Source organism: Homarus americanus, unplaced genomic scaffold, assembly GCF_018991925.1.
Source record: "Homarus americanus isolate GMGI-L3 unplaced genomic scaffold, GMGI_Hamer_2.0 scaffold29898, whole genome shotgun sequence".
Taxonomy (NCBI): Eukaryota; Metazoa; Arthropoda; class Malacostraca; order Decapoda; family Nephropidae; genus Homarus; species Homarus americanus.
In genome coordinates, this window is record NW_024711417.1 from 229767 (window position 1) to 250000 (window position 20234).

General features: G+C 44.6%; 1 protein-coding gene across 1 annotated transcript in view; it reads right to left on the reverse strand.

Annotated features, from left to right (window-relative positions):
* The window catches only part of LOC121858186, an 89925-nt gene that overhangs the window by 22716 nt on the left and 46975 nt on the right, over positions 1 to 20234 (reverse strand). Inside the window, exon 2 of the mRNA XM_042354403.1 lies at positions 6290 to 6380. Within this exon, the coding sequence (XP_042210337.1) occupies positions 6290 to 6380 (91 nt within the window). The remainder of the gene's footprint in view (positions 1 to 6289; positions 6381 to 20234) is intronic.

Here is a 20234-nt window from a genome sequence, read left to right on the forward strand (position 1 = left end):
ATTAGGTCAGATTACATTAGGCTCTGTTAATTTCTCCTAGATTAGATTGAGTAACAATAAGCAGGGATGGGTGTCAGGGAGGGGTGTCAGGGAGGGGTGTCAGCAGGAGGTGTCAGGGAGGGGGGTGTCAGGAGGGGGGAGGGTGTCAGGGAGGGTGTCAGGAGGGTGTGGGGAGGGTGTCAGGGAGGGGGTGTCAGCGAGAGGGTGTCAGGGAGGGGTGTCAGGGAGGGGGTGTCGGGAGGGGTGTCAGGGAGGTGTCTAATCTTCTGGTTATCCTTAATTTTCACGCTAGTCTTCAAAACCCCAAACAAAGATGGATTTCAAACTGTTCTCGTTCATTATTTTCTTCCTTAGGCAGAGCTGTGAGTTTCCATGTAACTGAGCCACTTAAAGGCGACGATAAAAACAGATTGGCAGTGACATTTAAGCTGTATTGAGGTGCGGTTTCCTGTCTCTTTACTTGGGTGGGAAAATTTATTGACTTTGGAAATCGATTTTTTAATTTGAGTCAATATTGTACGACTGGTGTGTGTGTGTGTGTGTGTGTGTGTGTGTGTGTGTGTGTATGTGTGTGTGTGTGTGTGAGGAGGAGAGGTGAGAGAGGAGTGGAGAGAGGGGGAGGAAACATTAGGGGAGGGGCACAGGGAGAAAAGTGAAGGGGGTAGTCAGGAGGAACAAGGGGGAGGAGGAGGTGCAGGAGGACGAAGGTAACAGGAGTAGAGAGATGTATCAGTAAGACGAAACATGACGGAAAAGTAAAAAATAAACAAAGTATAAAACAGAAAAAATAAGTTAGAAATTGAAAGTTGTAAACCAGGTGATATAAATTTAACTCTGGGGGGGAGAAAGTTATAGAGAGTTGACAAGGAGTAGACACGAGAGTGATGGTGGAGGATGAGTGTGGTGGAGGATGAGTGTGGTGGAGGATGAGTGTGGTAGGATGAGTGTGGTGGAGGATGAGTGTGGTGGAGGATGAGTGTGGTGGAGCATGAGTGTGGTGGAGCATGAGTGTGGTGGAGGATGAGTGTGGTTGGAGGATGAGTGTGGTGGAGGATGAGTGTGATGGAGGAGAGTGTGAGGAGATGGTGGTGGAGGATGGTGTGGTGGAGGATGAGTGTGGTGGAGGACGAGTAAATGAGTGTGTTGCAAATCTAACCAATCAAGCACTTAACAAACCTACCTAGGTTTAACCTAACCAACCCTCTAAACACCAATTCAAGGCCAAACTAAACCCAACCAAACCAAACCCAACCAAACTAAACCCAACCAAACTAAACCCAGCAACCAACCCAGCCAAACCAACTAAACCCAACTCACCAAACCAAACCAAACCCAACCAAACCAAACCAAACCAAACCCAACCAACCAAACCAACTCAACCCAACTAAACCCAACAAACCTTCAGGCTAACCCAACCAAACTAAACCCAACAAACCAAACCCAACAAACCCAACCCAGCCAAACCTAAACCTCTGGAATTAACTAAAGGTAGTTAGGTTTTCTCTCCCTAACGGCAGGTAGGAAAAATGCATCTTTGTGTTGGAAGGTTAAAAATAGTCCATCACATGCCTTCTTATTTTTTTTTTAGGGAACGTAGAACTAGTGCCCTGAGGAGAGCAAGAGGAGAGAAGGGGAGGAAGCGGAAGAGGGGGAGGAAGATAGATAGGTTGGAAGAGGAAGAGGAGGAATGAAGAGGAAGAAGAGGAGGCAAAGCAACTCAAAACTTCCTCTGCTCTTAAAGTTGGAGGCCATAACAAGAGTGGAAAATGACGCTAGCCGGGAGTTGGTTCACTTAATGTTGGGGAAAAATACACCACCATATTCAAGGCAGGTGCTTATGTGCATACCCTGGGGGAAAGGGGGTGATGGGAGGTGGGGGTGATGGGAGGGGGGGGTGATGGGAGTGGGGGGGTGATGGGAGTGTGGGGAGGGTGATGGGAGTGTGGGGGGTGATGGGAGGTGGGGGGTGATGGGAGGTGGGGGTGAGGGGGTGGGGGGTGATGGGAGGGGGGTGATGGGAGGTGGGAAGGGAGTGTGGGGGTGATGGGAGGGGGGTGATGGGGAGGTGGGGGGTGATGGGAGGTGGGGGGTGATGGGAGTGTGGGGGGTGATGGGAGTGTGGGGTGTGTGGGGGTGATGGAGGTGGGGTGATGGGAGTGGGGGTGATGGGAGTGTGGGGGGGTGATGGGAGTGTGGGGTGATGGGAGTGGGGGGTGATGGGAGGTGGGGGTGATGGGAGGTGGGGGGTGATGGGATTGTGGGGTGATGGGATTGTGTGGGGGTGATGGGAGGGGGTGATGGGAGTGGGGGGTGATGGGAGGGTGAGTGATGGGAGGGGAGGATGGGAGTGTGGGGGTGATGGGAGTGTGAGGATGGGAGTGGGGGGTGATGGGATTGTGGGGGGTGATGATTGTGTGGGGGGTGATGGGAGTGTGGGTGGGTGATGGGAGTGTGGGGGGATGGGAGGTGGGGGTGATGGGAGTGTGGGGGTGATGGGGAGGGTGATGGGAGGGGGGTGATGGGAGTGTGGGGGTGATGGGATTGTGTGGGGGTGATGGGATTGTGTGGGGGTTATGGGAGGTGGGGTGGGTGATGGGAGTGGGGGTGATGGGAGTGTGTGGGGGTGATGGGAGGTGGGGGGTGATGGGAGTGTGGGGTGATGGAGTGTGAGGGGTGATGGGAGGTGGGGGGTGATGGGAGGTGTGGGGGGGTGATGGGAGGTGGGAGGTGATGGGAGGTGGGGGTGATGGAGTGGGGGGTGATGGAGTGGGGGGTGATGGGAGGTGGGGTGATGGGAGTGTGGGGGGGGTGATGGGAGGTGGGGGGTGATGGGAGTGTGGGGGTGATGGAGGTGTGGGGGGGTGATGGGAGTGTGGGGGTGATGGGAGTGTGGGGGTGAGTGGGAGTGTGGGGGGGTGATGGGAGGTGGGGGGTGATGGGAGGTGGGGGTGATGGGAGTGTGGGGGGTGATGGGAGTGGGGGTGATGGGAGGTGGGGTGATGGGAGTGTGGGGGTGATGGGAATGTGTGGGGGTGATGTGGGAAGGAGTGTAGGGGGTAATGCGGGGTGTATGTGTGGGGGGGATGTATGGTTAGAGGAGAGAGGGTGAGGATTGTGGTGTAGGGAGGGGAGAGGGTAGTGGGGGAGAAATGCGAGAAAGACAAGAGAAAAACAGTTACCTGGAAAAGCACCCCATGAACGAACGAACGAACGAACGAACGAACGCGCGCACACACACACACACACACACACACACAAACTTTCACCTTTCTCGTTTTCTCCAACAACAGTTGCAACTCACATCACACAAACTCCTCACTTGAACTTGTAAAAAATTATGGTACGTATGAAGTGAGATACCTCGTCTTGCCCTCCCTCCTGCTCTCCCTCCCTGCGCTCTTGCTCTCCCTCCTGCCCTCCCTCCTGCTCTCCCTCCTGCCCTCCCTCCTGCTCCTCCTCTTCTTCCTGCTCTCCTGCCCTCTCCTCCCACCCTCCTGCTCTCCCACCCTCCTGCCTCCTTCCTGCTCCTGCTGCCCTTCTTCCTGCTCTCCTGCCCTCCTCCTACCTCCCTCCTGCTCGTCTGCCCTCCTCCTACCTCCTCCTCCTGCTGGCTGCCCTCCTCCTGCTCCTGCCTCCTCCCACCTCCCTCCTGCTCAATCCTGCCTCCTCCCTCCATGTCTGCTTGCCTCCTGCCTCGTCCTCCTTCCTGCCTCCCACTCCCCTCAGGAATAGGCCAGCAAGGTAAATAGAGCGGTGGCAGGAATTCTCAAATGGCTCGTACATTAAGGAGAGAGAGAGAGAGAGAGAGAGAGAGAGAGAGAGAGAGAGATTGTGTATTTCCCCAACACACCTGAATTTGTGCACACGTGTGTATTAATTTCAGGTGTTCAAAGGTAGCACGATACTAATATGTCAACACACACAACTAGAGATGTCGTAACTTAAGTAATCCACGTGGAAGGGTTGTCAAATCCCATTATTGAGAGGATTACCGACTTATGAAGCCTTTGAGAAATCCATCTTCCTCAAGGCTTCCTCATTCCTCCAGATAGGTGAGAAATATTAACTTCAGCTTCCTCTCACATCTCCAGTTAACTGAGAAATATTAACCTCAGCTTCCTCACATCTCCAGTTAACTGAGAGATATTAACCTCAGCTTCCTCACATCTCCAGTTAACTGAGAAATATTAACCTCAGCTTCCTCACATCTCCAGTTAACTGAGAGATATTAACCTCAGCTTCCTCATCTCCAGTTAACTGAGAAATATTAACCTCAGCTTCCTCACATCTCCAGTTAACTGAGAAATATTAACCTCAGCTTCCTCACATCTCCAGTTAACTGAGAAATAGTAACCTCGTGAAACTTTTGAAGGAGACGAAAGTTGGTCCGTATGAGTGTCTGTTTATCTCGTAGTGTTTTGGTTTATTCCATAATTCAATCTTCCTTTCCCAGATTATTTCCCCTTTCCATATAATTTCTATTTTCTTTCCTATATTATTTCCCCTCCCTTATTATTTCCCTTCCCTTCCATTATCTTATCTCCCTCATCATCAAAGTAGTCGGTCGGTTTCTCCTTTTAGTATCACTGTATTGATCTCCCTATGTCAGGGTGAGGGAGAGGGTGAGGGAGAGGGTGAGGGTGGTAAGAGAGCGGTGGGCGGGACACTCACTGGCCACACCCACCTGCCCACCCACCTATCCCTACCTACATCATCAGCTTGCAATTCCATACGAACCTACATACCTCTAGTCTGTCTGTGCATGTATGTATGTATGTGAGGGGTGGGTACCTGCTGTGCCTCCTCGTGGCAACACACGGTAACTGGGTGCCTCGTGAGCCCGGGCTAGACCAGCAGGGGTATCTCAGAGTAGCAGTGGGTCCCAGAGAACCGGTGCATAGGTCCACTGGCTTGTGGACACGTCCTGGCGCCTACCAACCACTGCCTTGCAGATTAACCTTGGTAGATAATAAGGTTACGGGAATAAACCCCGAACGAAAAATCTGTGGTGAAGCCCTGCATCAGGCAGACATGCTTACAGAGCTCCAACAAGACCCCAGCGGCGGAAGAGGTGACCAACATGAGAAGCCAACGACTACACCGGCGGAGGAAGGCAATGCTTGATGGACAGGCTACTCAGGCGAAACCCAACAAACTGGGCTATCGGCAGTCCATTGCAACTCTCCCTCTCCCCAGTCGTTGCAATACTTGCACCACTGGATCAGGAAAAGGGAGAGCCAAGGTGTGTGGTTGCAGCCTGCGCTCCTGCCTCACCACATAAATCAACTCACGCGCAGCCATCATATCTCTCATCATCATCAAAACCCCTTTACCCCCAAAAGTCCTATGGCGACGGACGAGTGGCGACGGGAACAGCCAGAGATGACTACTGGGAGTCTCTAGTCACAACTCTGCACATGGGCGGCACAGATAAGATGGTCGTTTAAGCACTGGGATCTAGGCAGCAGTGCAATCCGGTCTTGTCTGTGCGACTGAGCAGCCATTTCGAGGAGCCACTCTGCTCATCCCACAAGAGGAGGGGGCTAGAAAAGGTGCCCTAAACTTAGCCTGCCTAAAGAACCAACCTGACTGGGCAACCGCACCCAATAAGGTCATCCTTAAGCGGTCGACCACCTCAAAACTCACCAATGAAGGTGACATCCCTATTAACTCACGTCATTGTATCATTGCTGGATGATCGTCATACTCGATTCCGAGTGAAGGCAAAGTCGTAGTATGTATGTATGTATAAAATCATGCACTTAAAACATGCACGCGTTGAGATAATTGTATTAATCAAGCCAGCATGGTACAAATATATGATAAACAAACACGACATGCATCATAAGACACACCATTATAATAAGGTAGTCAAGTCAGGCACCACTCACCATGATGAGGCCGCTCACAACACGTTATGATCACGCATGACTACACATACTACACCACTCCATGCATGAGCCCCACCTACACCCACCTCCGCCCGCACTGACACCCACCTCCACCCACTCACGCACCCTTATATAGTTACGGTGTTGTTAAATAATAAGTGATAGAAGTTCAAGGAAATAATAAGTGATAGAAGTTCAAGGGTTTGTTTATAATATGTATTTTTTTAAAGCTATTTAGGTTATGAGAGAGAGAGAGACGTAAATATTAGTGTGTGTGTGTGTGTGTGTTCAATGGTAACCGTGAGTAAGCGTAGGCGGTCAGGGCGTGCAGGCGTAGTGGAGCGGTACTGGGGAGGTACTGGGGGGGTTCACAACACACACAGGTAACCAGTACTCACAGGTAGAGTAGGAGTCGGTGGAGGACTGGGAGAGGGAGCGACTACGGTATCGACGGCGTGACTTTCCTCCTCCCGGTACCGCCAGTTCACCCTGAGATGTAAATAAATAACAGCTGATTTAGTCGCTGCTGTTGCCAGACGTATAACATAACATAGCATAATATAACTAACATAATCTAACATAACATAGAATACACAACTATAATCTAGTATATTTTAGTATAATCTAGTATATTATAATCCAAGTATATTTTAGGTGTTTTAAACCTATGTTAAATTATAATAAACTGTACGTAATATTTTTAAAAACAATGTTACAATATGTTAAACTTAAGGTAAATTTAGTAATGGTGAAATCCCGAAACTTAAAGGTACATAGAACATAAATATAACATCAATGTTAAATTCAGGGATTGGAAAACTAAAGGTTAAATTGTGTTTAAGTGCGAAATATGAACTGCATTCCTCTGGTGGGTGTTAACATTTAATACAGCACGCACGCACGCACGCACGCACACACACACACACACACACACACACACACACACACACACACACACACACACACACACACACACACACACACACGATCCCTTGTCCGAGAATTGCTGTTCGACACCACAACCGCATCCAGCCCATACGTGCACGAACTGATCGCTATAAGAACAGCCCAGTCCCAACCATTGTAAAAATTATCAATAACTTGTAATAAATCAGTGTACTCACTCCCAGTAACCACTGCTCCTTACACTGTCACTATGTTGAAATGAACTGTAGTTTGAGCCTTTCCCCATCTAGTTATTATATGTCTTATTTGTATCACTTATGTTACTTGTATATTATTTGTAATTCGTAACCCATTCTCCAAATATGTAACTGTAGATTTTCAGCCTTCTGGCTGCCAAGCTCTTTCAATAAACCGTTAATTATTATTATTATTATTATTATTACACACACACACACACACACACACACACATCATAGTCAACACACACATACACACACACACACACATCATAGTCAACACACACTCATATTACTAACAAAACACACACACACACACACACACACACACACACACACACACACACACACACACACACACACACACACACACACACACCATAGTTACACACACACACCATAGTTACACACACACACACACACATCATAGTCAACACACTCATATTACTAACAAAACACACACTCACACACACACACCAGTTACACACACACACACACTAGTTACACACACCATAGTTACCACACACACACCATAGTTACCACACACACACACACACACCATAGTTACACACACACACACACACATCATAGTCAACACACACTCATATTACTAACAAAAACACACACACACACACACACACACACATCATAGTCAACACACACTCATATTACTAAAACACACACACACACACACACACACACCTCTACCTTGAATTACTCCAGGACAGAAAACACAGCTTCCATGCACAGCAACCTCACAACACCATCACAACACCTTCACAACCAACAACCTCACAACCATATGTAAATAAAAAAAATATAGATAAAAACACAAGCCAAACAGGAATAGTTTATTTCGCCCATCAGCGCTAATGAAAACAAACAAAAAATATCAACAAATAATACGTCAGGACAATGTATTGTAAACGTATCGTAATGTATCGTAAACGTAACGTAAATGTATCGTAAATACATCATAAATGTATAGTGATATATCGTAATGTATCGTAATATATCGCAATGTACCGTAATTATATCGTAATGTACAGTATCGTAAATTTAGTCAACCATTATAAATTTTGTTTTTAAACATTATTAGCTTAAGGTTTAAAATTATTCTGAATAACTTTAATACGAAAAATAAAATAGTTTCCCCCTGTTTTAAATTTATCGCGTCCAGAGAAAATGTATATACTGGGGAATGTATGAAGGAATGTATGAACTATGACTGTCTATTCATTGCAAAATACCACAACACACACACACACACACACACACACACACACACACATCGCCGTAAAAACTCGAATGTTGTTCACGTAGTCAAAAAATGGCATTTAAAAGGCTGGTGAAAAAAATGTCATTGGAATTTCAAACAAAATTCAAGAGCCTTTTACAGACACTAACAATATTGTGGTGGTGCCAAGGACACACGTAGAGTAAACAAAAAAAGTAAAAAAAAAGTAAAAAAATAAATAAAAAAAGTAAACAAGAAATAAAAGCAGAAATTAAATAGAAAAACGAGATAAAATAAAAAATAATAATAAAAAATAATAATAAAAATAAAACAAAAGTAAAAACGATAAAAAATATAATATCTAATAAAAGAATAATAATAAAAGTAAAAATAATAAACTAAATAATATAAAATTTAATAAAAGTAAAATAATATAAAATAAAAGTAAAAATATTAAACTAAATAATACCAAATTAATAAAAGAAAAATAATACAAAATAAAAGTAAAATAATAAACTAAATAATAGCAAATTTAATAAAAAGAAAATAATATAAAACAAAAGTAAAAAAAATAAACTAAATGTTACCAAATTAATAAAAGGAAAATAACAAAATACAAGTAAAAATAAAATATATAATACCAAATTTAATAAAAGAAAAATAATACAAAATAAAAGTAAAATAATAAACTAAATAATAGCGAATTTAATAAAAAATATATAATAGTCAAAATTAAAATTAAATTCGGTAAATAATTAAATTAGACTAAAAAAAATACAAATAAAGATAATGTTACTCTAAATATTAAACCATATTAATTAGCGTCAAATTAAACCACTCGAGAAAGAAAAGAAAAAACACGACAAAAACAAAGGTGGCAGCCGAGTGAACTATAACACGTACAGAAACGGCGTGCCTCAAGGTCTACTACTGATGCTTCCTGTTAAATACTGAACTGCAATTCTCTCTCTCTCTCTCTCTCTCTCTCTCTCTCTCTCTCTCTCTCTCTCTCTAGGTAGTGAGTCTGAGAGGTGTTTGATATACTCATACTTGTAAACTAATATATTAATTTATCGAATATATTGTCCTTAGTATTATATAACATACAGTCTAATACAGCTTAGTATTATATAACATACAGTATAATACAGCTTAGTATTATATAACATACAGTCTAATACAGCTTAGTATTATATAACACTCAGTATAATACAACACTTTCACAGCACAGTAATATAACATACAGAATTCAACAACACACAAGAATGCAACACAGTAATACAACGATATAGAATACAACAACACTCTCATACAACAGTAATACAACAACACAATAATACAACACACTCATACAACACACAATACAACACACAAGAATACAACACAGTAATACAACAATACACAATAATACAACACTCATACAACACAACAGCACAGGTATAACACAACACAATAATTATATCCAAGCTTAATAATACTCTCAAGAGCCTATAACCAAAACTAGACTCATGGTGAGGACAAACACTCGCCTTGTCCTTTTAGAAGAACATAAGAGGAAAAAAAAGAAAGAGGGAAAAAAAGAGGGGAAAAAAAGAGGGGAAAAAAGAGGGGAAAATGCACAGAAAAATAAACAGGACCTGGTGGGCGCCATGTAGCGTCTCCCTAAAAAAAAAGAAAAAAAAAAAGAAAAAAATAATATTACTCCAACATAGACCTTTTGTTTTTGTTTGAGGACATCTGAACGGCATACTAACGAACGAATTAACGAACGAACGAACGAACTAACGAACGAACGAACGGACGGACGTGACATAAAAGATCATGGACAGCGGACGGGCAGACATACGAACACATGGACGACGGACAGACGCGTAAACGCAAATCATACACAAGACAATAATGAAGACAAGACGAGGTAGACGAATGGGTGAACAGACAGACAGACGGACGGACACACACGAGAGAGAGAGAGAGAGAGAGAGAGAGAGAGAGAGAGAGAGTTGTCTGATTCAAGTTTCGCTTTACTGCCACTAAAATAATAACTAACAACCATTCCCTCACCTACAAACGCACAACACTGCCTCTCTCTAACAACCATTCCCTCACCTCACTGCCTCTCTCTAACAACCATTCCCTCACCTCACTGCCTCTCTCTAACAACCATTCCCTCACCTCACTGCCTCTCTCCTATGACATTTCCCTCCACCTCACTGCCTCTCAACCAACCATTCCTCACCTCACTGCCTCTCTAACAACCATTCCCTCACCTCACTGCCTCTCTCTAACAACCATTCCCTCCTCACTGTCTCTCTCCTAGCGCCCTAATTTCCCACAATCTTCCGAGTAGAAACATCACACAAGGTTGAGACCAGAGTGTGACGTAGATACTGAAGGCAGGTGAGTGAGGGAGAGAAGGAGTAGGGAGTGGGAGGAGGGAGTGAGGTGAGGGGGAGGAGTAGGAGTGAGGACGAGTCGGAAGGAGGTGAGGGAAGGGGGGTGAGAGGAAGAGGAAGAGCGAGGGTGAGAGGGGGGAGTATAGGGTGATGAGGTAGGAAGAATAGGCGGGTGAGGGGGGGGGAAGAGTGAGGGGGTGAAGAGGAGGAGAGTCTGGGGGAGGAGGAGTGACGAAGTGTAGGAGTGAGGAGGAGAAAGAGCAGGGGAAGAAGGAGGAGGGGAAGGAGAAGGGGGTGTAAAGAGAAGAAGGAGGAGGGAGAAGATGAATTGGAAGGAGGAGGAGGAGGAAGGGTAAGAGGAAGAAGAAGGAGGGGAGAAGTGAGAAGAAGAACCTCCTCAGTGGAAGTTCAATAAAACACAACATCGACAACAAACAATAATAACAACAAAAACAATAACTTAAAATAGTAAACCTCCGGAATTACAAAATAAATGACGTTAATAAACTTTATAAACCAATTAATTACATAAAAATACGATTAAATTAATTAGCGACAATACATACACAAGCTCTGCAAAGTCTTTTAATTAACAAATATACAATAACTACAACAAAATTATCAATGAGAAAAATGTAACGATTATTATTTCAATTATCATTCACTAATTATTTCCAAATAATAAAATATAAGAGAGAAAATCTTAAGTCAGGAGAAATTATAAGTGACCAGCCATGACCTGTGGCGTCAGTAGTGGGGAAATTTCTTGAATCAATTATAGCAGATAGCATCCGATCGCATCTAGAGAAAAGCAAATTAATCTACGACTCTCAACATGGGTTTACAAAGGGAAAATCTTGTCTAACAAATCTGCTAACGTTTTTTAGGAAAGTCTTCGAGGTAGTAGATAATGACGAGAATTACGATGTTATTTACTTAGATTTTAGCAAAGCATTTGACAGAGTACCGCATCAGAGGCTTCTGAGAAAAATTAAGGCTCATGGTATCAAGGGGAAAGTTTTAAATTGGATAAAATCATGGCTCACCGATAGAACGCAGAGGGTCAGCGTAGATGGTGTTAAATCTGAGTGGGGCCGTGTAACTAGTGGGGTTCCCCAGGGGTCAGTACTAGGCCCACTCCTGTTCATAATCTACATAAACGATCTAGATACTGGGATCAGCAGTGACATAAGCAAGTTTGCGGATGACACCAAAATAGGGCGGCAAATTAATTCAGGGCAGGATGCAAATGCATTACAGGAGGATCTAAATAAACTGCAGGGGTGGTCTGAAAAATGGCAAATGAAATTCAACACCAGCAAGCGCAGCGTACTTAATATTGGAAGAACAAATACTTATAATGTATACAGCCTTAACAACATCAACCTAGAGAAGTCGACTTGTGAAAGAGACCTAGGGGTATTGTAAGCCCGGACCTACGGCCTAGAAAACAGTGCGTTAATGTTCGAAATAAGGCAAACAGAGTATTGGGTTTTATATCTAGAAGTGTAAGTAACAAGAGTGCAGAGGTCTAATTGCAACTATATCTTGCGCTAGTCAGGCCGCACCTCGATTATGCGGTTCAGTTCTGGTGCCCCTATTATAGAATGGATATAAATTCACTAGAGTCGGTGCAGCGAAGAATGACAAAAATGATTCCGGGACTTAGAAACCTTCCATATCAGGATAGGTTAAAGAAACTTAACTTGCATTCCCTAGAAAGACGAAGAGTGCGGGGAGATATGATAGAAGTATTTAAGTGGGTGAAAGGAATCAATAAAGGGGATATAGATAAAGTTCTTATAATATCCGAGCAGGATAGGACTCGGAGCAACGGATTCAAGTTAGATAAGTTTAGGTTTAGGAGGGAGATAGGAAGAAACTGGTTCACAAATAGGGTGGTGGACGAGTGGAACAAGCTTAGCAACTTTGTAGTAAGTGCGGGAACTCTGGAAAGTTTCAAAAGGAGGCTAGATAGATTCATGGATGATAGAGAGTGGTAGTAACTCTCGACAGGAGCTGCCATGCACGGGCCAACCGGCCTATTGCAGACTCCTTATTTTCTTATGTTCTTATGTGACCTGACTTGTGACCTTCCCTTTTAACCTGTGACTTTTTCCCCTGACCTGTGACCTGACTCGTGACCTTCCCCTCTGACCTGTGACCTGACTTGTGACCTCCCATCTGACCTGTGACCTTCCATCTGACCTGTGACCTTCCCCTGACCCGTGACCTTCCCCTGACCCGTGACCTCCCATCTGACCTGACTCGTGACCTTCCCCGTGTCCTGTGACCTGACCTTTTATCTCCTAAATTGAGTCAGTTCTCCCCTGTGTCATTTAAATCATGTTTCCAGTTTTATCAATATTTGCAGAGCAGTTCATGACTCTCTCTCTCTCTCTCTCTCTCTCTCTCTCTCTCTCTCTCTCTCTCTCTCTCTCTCTCTCTCTCTCTCTCTGATCCCACCTCTCACTTCGTCTTGTGATTAACACATACAAAAATTCTAACACGTCTATTCCTTCTAGGGGAAAAAAGTTGAAGGGAAAAACTTGTAGGGAAAAAAGTTGTAGGGAAAAAACTTGGAGGGAAAAAATAACCTGAATTCTTAATATGGGTGACTAGAAACAGAAGAGCCAGGACGATGTAATGAATTTTGGTGGGAGAAAATTAAAAGGTTTTTGATAGAGTGAGGGAAGGGAGGGAGTGAGGAGTGAGGGAGGAGGGAGTGAGGATGTGAGGAGGAGTGAGGGGTGGAGTGAGAAGAGAAGTGAGGGTGAGGGAGGGAGTGAGGGTGAGGGAGGGAGTGAGGGGTGAGGAGGTGAGGGAGGGTGAAGGGAGGGAGTGAGGGGTGAAGGAGGTGAGGGTGAGGGAGGGGAGTGAGGGGTGAGGGAGGGAGGTGAGGGGTGAGGGAGGGTGAGGGAGGGAGTGAGTGAGGGAGGGAGTGAAGGTGAGGGAGTGAGGGTGAGGGAGGAGGGAGTGAGGGTGAGGGAGGGAGTGAGGGTGAGAGGGAGTGAGGGTGAGGGAGGGGTGAGGTGAAGGAGGGGTGAGGGGTGAGGGAGGGAGTGAGGGTGAGGGAGGAGTGAGGGTGAGGAAGGGGTAAGAGTGAGGGAAAGGGTAAGAGTGAGGGAGAGAGTGAGGGAGAGGGAGGGAGTGAGGGGTGAGGGGAGGGAGTGGATGAGGGAGGAGTGGTGGGTGAGAGAGGGAGTGGCAGGGGTAAGGGAGGGAGAGGGAGGGAGTGAGGGAGGGGAGTGAGGAAGGGGGGTGAGGAGGGAGTGAGGGTGAGGGAGGGAGTGAGGGTGAGGAAGGGAGGAGTGAGGGTGAGGAGTGAGGGTGAGGGAAGGGGTAAGAGTGAGTGAGGGAGGGTGTGATGGTTAAGGTAGGAAGGGTTGGGGAGAGAGAGAGAGAGAGAGAGAGAGAGAGAGAGAGAGAGAGAAACATGTGGACAGTGAGAGACAAGAGAATGATAATGAGTATGTTTGAGTGAGAGAAAGAGAGAGAGAGAGTGAGGGAGTAAAGCATAAATGTAGCGGCAGTAATACTATGTTACCTCTCTCTCTCTCTCTCTCTCTCTCCCTCTCTCTCTCTCTCTCTCTATCTCTCTCTCTCTCGTGACCCACCTCTTCCTCCTCCTCCTCATCACCCTCCACCACTTCCCTTTCGCTGGTGTTAAGTTACGTTGGAACACTTACAACACAACTGCGTCTTGAGCACACCACAACACGATCTTAACCTGTTATGTGAAATCTGTAATCTGAAATCGTCTGTAATCGGGACTTCTCTTCTTAACCCGCCTGAGACCGTAACAGCTACCGTGACGCTCTCTAGTGACGGGTTGAGGTACTACAGGTGTTATCGAGGTGTCGTGGTAGTGATGTTTCCTGCTAATCTCTCTCTCTCTTTCTCCTTCATTCCTTCTCTTTCCTTCACCTCTTTCTCTCTCTCCTTCATTCCCTTTCTCTCTCTTTCCTTCACCTCTCTCCTTCCCTCCCCTTCTCTCTCTCTCTCTCTCTCTCTCTCTCTCTCTTTCTCCTTCATTCCTTCTCTTTCCTTCACCTCTTTCTCTCTCTCCTTCATTCCCTTTCTCTCTCTTTCCTTCACCTTCTCTCTCCTTTCCTCCCCTCCCTTCTCTCTCTCTCTCAAGGTTCGGGTAGGAGTCTTAGTTATTATAGTCGCCATTTTGGTTTACCCAGATTGAGATTTCGAGTTATATTTTTGCCTTTATCATGCCACTATCATGCCTTAAAGTTAGGATGAAATGCCTTTACCATGGAATCAAACGCCTTTAAGTTGGAATCAAACTCCTTTACCTTGGGATCGAACACCTTTAACTTACATATATCGTCCACACTAAAAGGTTTCCTGGTTACAATATTTCGCAATTTATACCTGATAGAAAAAATATGTATTTTTTCCGAGTCTGAACAAAACTTTCAGAAAAATAGTCGCTCTTATTTTTTTTTTCAACGATGTTAAAAGTATTTTCTCTGGGATTTTTTGTTTTTCATTTTTTTTTTCGATTCGTTTTTCTGATTTTAATTTATATCCAAAAATAATATTCGATCTTATATTTTTTTACCCGGATGTAATTTCTGTTTTTATATGACCGACTGTCTTTTGTTATTCATATTCTGAGTTACTGACAGACAGACAAAGACAGACAGAACCTCACAAGACAAAAACAGGTGTGGGAATGGACAGAGATACCTAACTACAGTGGACAGTGAAGGGAATCAAGAGACTCGTCCAGCCACAGGTAACATCAATTAACCCGACTAATTATGTTAAGGTAACTCCCAATGACCAGGTGTGTTGTTATTGATGTGTTATTATCGCTGGCTGTACCCCCCAACGACCTTGCTAAGCACTGGCTACTGCTACCACCAATACTACTACTTCCACCACTACAACTATCATCACTAGCATCACTACCACCATCACTGGAGCCTATAACCCCCATGACCTTACCGTACTACCACCACCTCAACCACCATCAATTCCACCACTCCTACCAACATCACCACAACTACTTTCCACCACACCCCAAAACCACCATCCTTTCACCACCCCCATGTTTACAACACATACATAACCCCACCCTCCCCCCACACACACACCTTAAAACCTACAAAAAAAACTATTTTATTTATTTATTTATTTATTATTTTTGTTTGTTTATTCATTTATATTTTTTCTTTATTATTATTATTATTGTATTTTTATTTATTAATTATTTTTTTTCAATATTTTATTTATTTGTTTGTATTTGATTGTTTGTTTATTTATTTTTTGAATAATTTAGGTAAACAAAGTCTTCGGGATTAGACAGAAAGGTGTGATATTAATATTCCACGTAATTAAATATTCCTCGTCCCACTCAATGTCCTCCTCCCTCTCACTATCCTCCTCCCTCTCACTATCCCTTCTCCTCTCACTATCCCTCCTCCCTCGCACTATCATACTCCCTCTCACTATCCCTCCTCCCTCACTATCCCTCCTCCTCTCACTATCCCTCCCTCCCTCTCACTATCCTCTTCCTCTCACTATCCCTTCTCCCTCGCACTATCCTTCTCCCTCGCACTATCCAGCCTTCTCCCTCGCACTATCGCCCTCGCACTATCCCTCCTCCCTCTCACTATCCTTCTCCCCTCTCACTGCCCTCCTCCCTCTCACTATCCCTTCTCCCTCTCACTATCCCTTCTCCCTCGCACTATCCTTCCTTCCCTCTCACTATCCCTCCTCCCTCTCCTATCCCTCCTCCTCTCACTATCCCTTCTCCCTCTCATTATCCTTCTCCCTCTCACTATCCCTCCTCCCTCCCACTATCCCTCCTCCCTCACTATCCCTTCTCCCTCTCACTATCCCTCCCCCTCTTATCCCTCCTCCCTCTCACTATCCCTCCTCCCTCTCACTATCCCTCCTCCCTCTCACTATCCCTCACCTCCAGAATACACACTAGAGGTATATCTAAAATATCTTCATGAGACAGAGGGTTGGGTTCTGACAGACAGCAGCTGTGTGCCGTCCAGGGTAAGAATCCACGGCCCTGGTTCACGAGCTGTCGAGTCCAGAGCAGCAGTTTTGTGTGATACTGACAACCTGTTGACCCCCCCCTCCCCCCCTCCTGCTTGTTGCCTGCTGATGAGGATGTGTGTCTCTCTGTTTGTTGCCTACTGGTGAGGATGATGCGTGTCTTCCCTCTGTTTGTTGCCTACTGGTGAGGATGTCTCTCTCTCTGTTTGTTGCCTACTGGTGAGGATGTGTGTCTCTCTGTTTGTTGCCTGCTGATGAGGATGTGTGTCTCTCTGTTTGTTGCCTACTGGTGAGGATGATGCGTGTCTTCCCTCTGTTTGTTGCCTACTGGTGAGGATGTCTCTCTCTCTGTTTGTTGCCTACTGGTGAGGATGTGTGTCTCTCTGTTTGTTGCCTGTTAAGGATGATGAGTGCCCACCCCTCTCCTTGTAAGTGTAGCTAGTAGCGCCACACTTACAAGAGTTTAACAGAGCGTCACTCCTCGTAACTGAATTCACTGACCTCCTGACCTGACCTGACCTGACCTAACCTAACCAATACACTTGTTATAGATTTTCAAAATATCATTCGTTCGTTTGTCATCTTAACTAAGGGGACATAAAGACATTACCCGACTCTCTTACGCATTACCCGACTCTCTTACGCATCACCCGACTCTCTTACGCATCACCCGACTCTCTTACGCAGCACCCGACTCTCTTACGCAGCACCCGACTCTCTTACGCAGCACCCGACTCTCTTACGCAGCACCCGACTCTCTTACGCAGCACCCGACTCTCTTACGCAGCACCCGACTCTCTTACGCATCACCCGACTCTCTTACGCAGCACCCGACACTCTTACGCAGACACAGTGAAGCGATACGTCTTCACTAGCTGCCTTCTCTCAGTACCAAGTTAGGAGGAAAAATAATCGACGAATATTCGATTTTTTGTTTACGAATATTGATAAACACTAAATATTTATTAGTATTATTTTCATCTTTACTATTACTAATATTTATCAACATTATTATATATTTTATAATGTAAATATTTATGATCAGATTCCCTTGATGTCCGTGAAAGAGGTGAAGGGTAGAATATTGCTTTTGGCCCTGTCTGTCTGTCTGTCTGTCTGTCTGTCTGTCTGTTCTGAAAATAACTCAAGAACAGGTTTGTATGTAGGTCTGACCAACATACAAGGTCTGCAGGTTATAAATTTACGTTGCAAATCGCGCCAATATTGACCCATTAAAGAAAACGGTGGATTTCGTCTCGGGGGAGATTTACAGAAAACGTTGACCTGAGACAATCTTTAGCGGTAACTACATTATTCACAGAAACACAGACACCAAGTTGGATATTTAACCTGCCATGGTAGAGGAGGAGGTAGGGGGGAAGGAAGAAGGGGGTATAAGAGGAGGAGGAGGAAGAAGAAGAGGCTAAAGAGGAGGAGGAAGAAGAAACTAAAGAGGAGGAGGAAGAAGAAGAGGCTAAAGAGGAGGAGGAAGAAGAAGAAACTAAAGAGGAGGAGGAAGAATAGGAAGAAGAGGAGGCTGAGGAAGAGGAGGCGAAAGAGGAGTGCTGTGAGTGTAAAGTGTTGATGAGTGTGAAGCGTTGAGTGTGTCGGGAGTGCTTGAGTGTGTCGGGAAGGGGGAGTGAAAGTGGTTATCAGTGAAAGTACTACATCTAGAGTCAAGGTTACACGTCAGAAGTGTTGAAAAAATATGACACAACGGACGAAGGATTTTGACTCACCCTACCGAGACAACAGGAGTCACAGTGTTCATTCTGGAATTTATCGATCACCCCCGAGTACAGATAGGTTTTTGAGTAATTGTACACTGGCTTAGTAAATATCAGGTGACTCGGAAGAAAGTTGGGGATTGTGTGTAGATTAACCACCCCCCCCCTGGCTTATGTCATCTTAAGATTAACCATTCTAATGCTAACCTGACCTGACCTAACCTAACCATTCTAATGCTAACCAAACCTGACCTGACCTAACCATTCTAATGCTAACCAAACCTGACCTGACCTGACCTAACCTAACCATTGTAATGCTAAACCAACCTGACTTCACCAGAACTGGCACTAACCTAACCTAACATTAACTTAGCCCAACTTAACCTAACACAAACTAACCCAATCTAACACAACCTAGCTTAATGTAACCCAATCCTAACCTAACCTAATCTAACCCATTACTAACCAAACCTTACACAAATTAACCTAATCTAACACCAACCCAACCCAACCCAACCCAACACTAACCTAACCTAACCCAACCCAACCCAACACTAACCTAACCTAACCCAACCCAACCCAACCCAACACTAACCTAACCTAACCCTAAACCTCCCAGGAAACCTTAGGGTGTTTAATCATCAGGTGGTCAAAAAAAATACTAACGAGACAGTTAAGAAGAGAACGTAAGAACAGAGGAGTAAAATTACATGAAACAAAAATAAGTTAAAGACGGAAATAGACAGAAAGAAAGGATTGAATGGAGATAAAGAAGAGGAGGAAGAGAAGGGAAGAATGTGACGGGAAATGAAACAAACAAAAAGGAAATAAAGCAGAGATAAAGGAGAGGAAGGATGAGAGAGAGAGAGAGAGAGAGAGAGAGAGAGTCGCTTGCCTAATGTAGCTGAAGAGAAAGAAACACAAAAAGAAAGAAAAAGAAAAAGAAAGAATGAAAGAAAAATAAAAAGAAAAAAGAAAGAAAAAGAAAGAGAAAGAAAAAAGAAAGAAAGAAAGAATAAACCACACCAAAAGATAAGAGTTCCCGACATACTCAAAGGCATCATCCAGGTGTAAACTTATACTCAGGTGTGCAAAATGACTCTTGAAGGCGAGAGGAAATGCCAACACCACAAGCGTGACGAATGACGTGTTTGTGAATAATAGGAAGCGAAGGACAAGCACACACACATACGGCAGAAGTGAAGCACAAACGGACACAAGTGAGAGAAGCACATAAAGAGATAACCCAATGTGTCTCAGTGATATGGAGCTACTGAGAGAATGAGAAATGAAGGACTGATAAAAGACGTGTGTGGAAAAATGAAAGAGAAGAGGAGAATAATAACAAGAAAATGGAGGAATGGGGGTAAAGGATGGAGTGTTTTACACACACACACACACACACACACACACACACACACACACACACACACACCTGTAAGTAAGAAAACATCAATTAAAGTTACCTGTATAAGAAATATATTTAAATCACCTGTATGTAGGGAAAAATCATATTCAATTAAGAGTTGTGTAAAATCTCTCTCTCTCTCTCTCTCTCTCTCTCTCTCTCTCATTAACAAATCTATCTGTCAACCATTAAATCAATCAAGTGATCTATCTATCTATCAGGGCGTCTCCCCCTCATACATACCTCATGGTCGGCGATGACTTGGGTGGCGTGGGTGGCATGGCCCCAGGCGTTGGGTATAGGCGTGGGCAGAGCCATAGTGTGCCCATTAATGCGTGTGATGGAGGAACCCGTACCCATCCTCACCTCCCCCCCATCACCCACCATGGGCAGCCACCCACCCCGA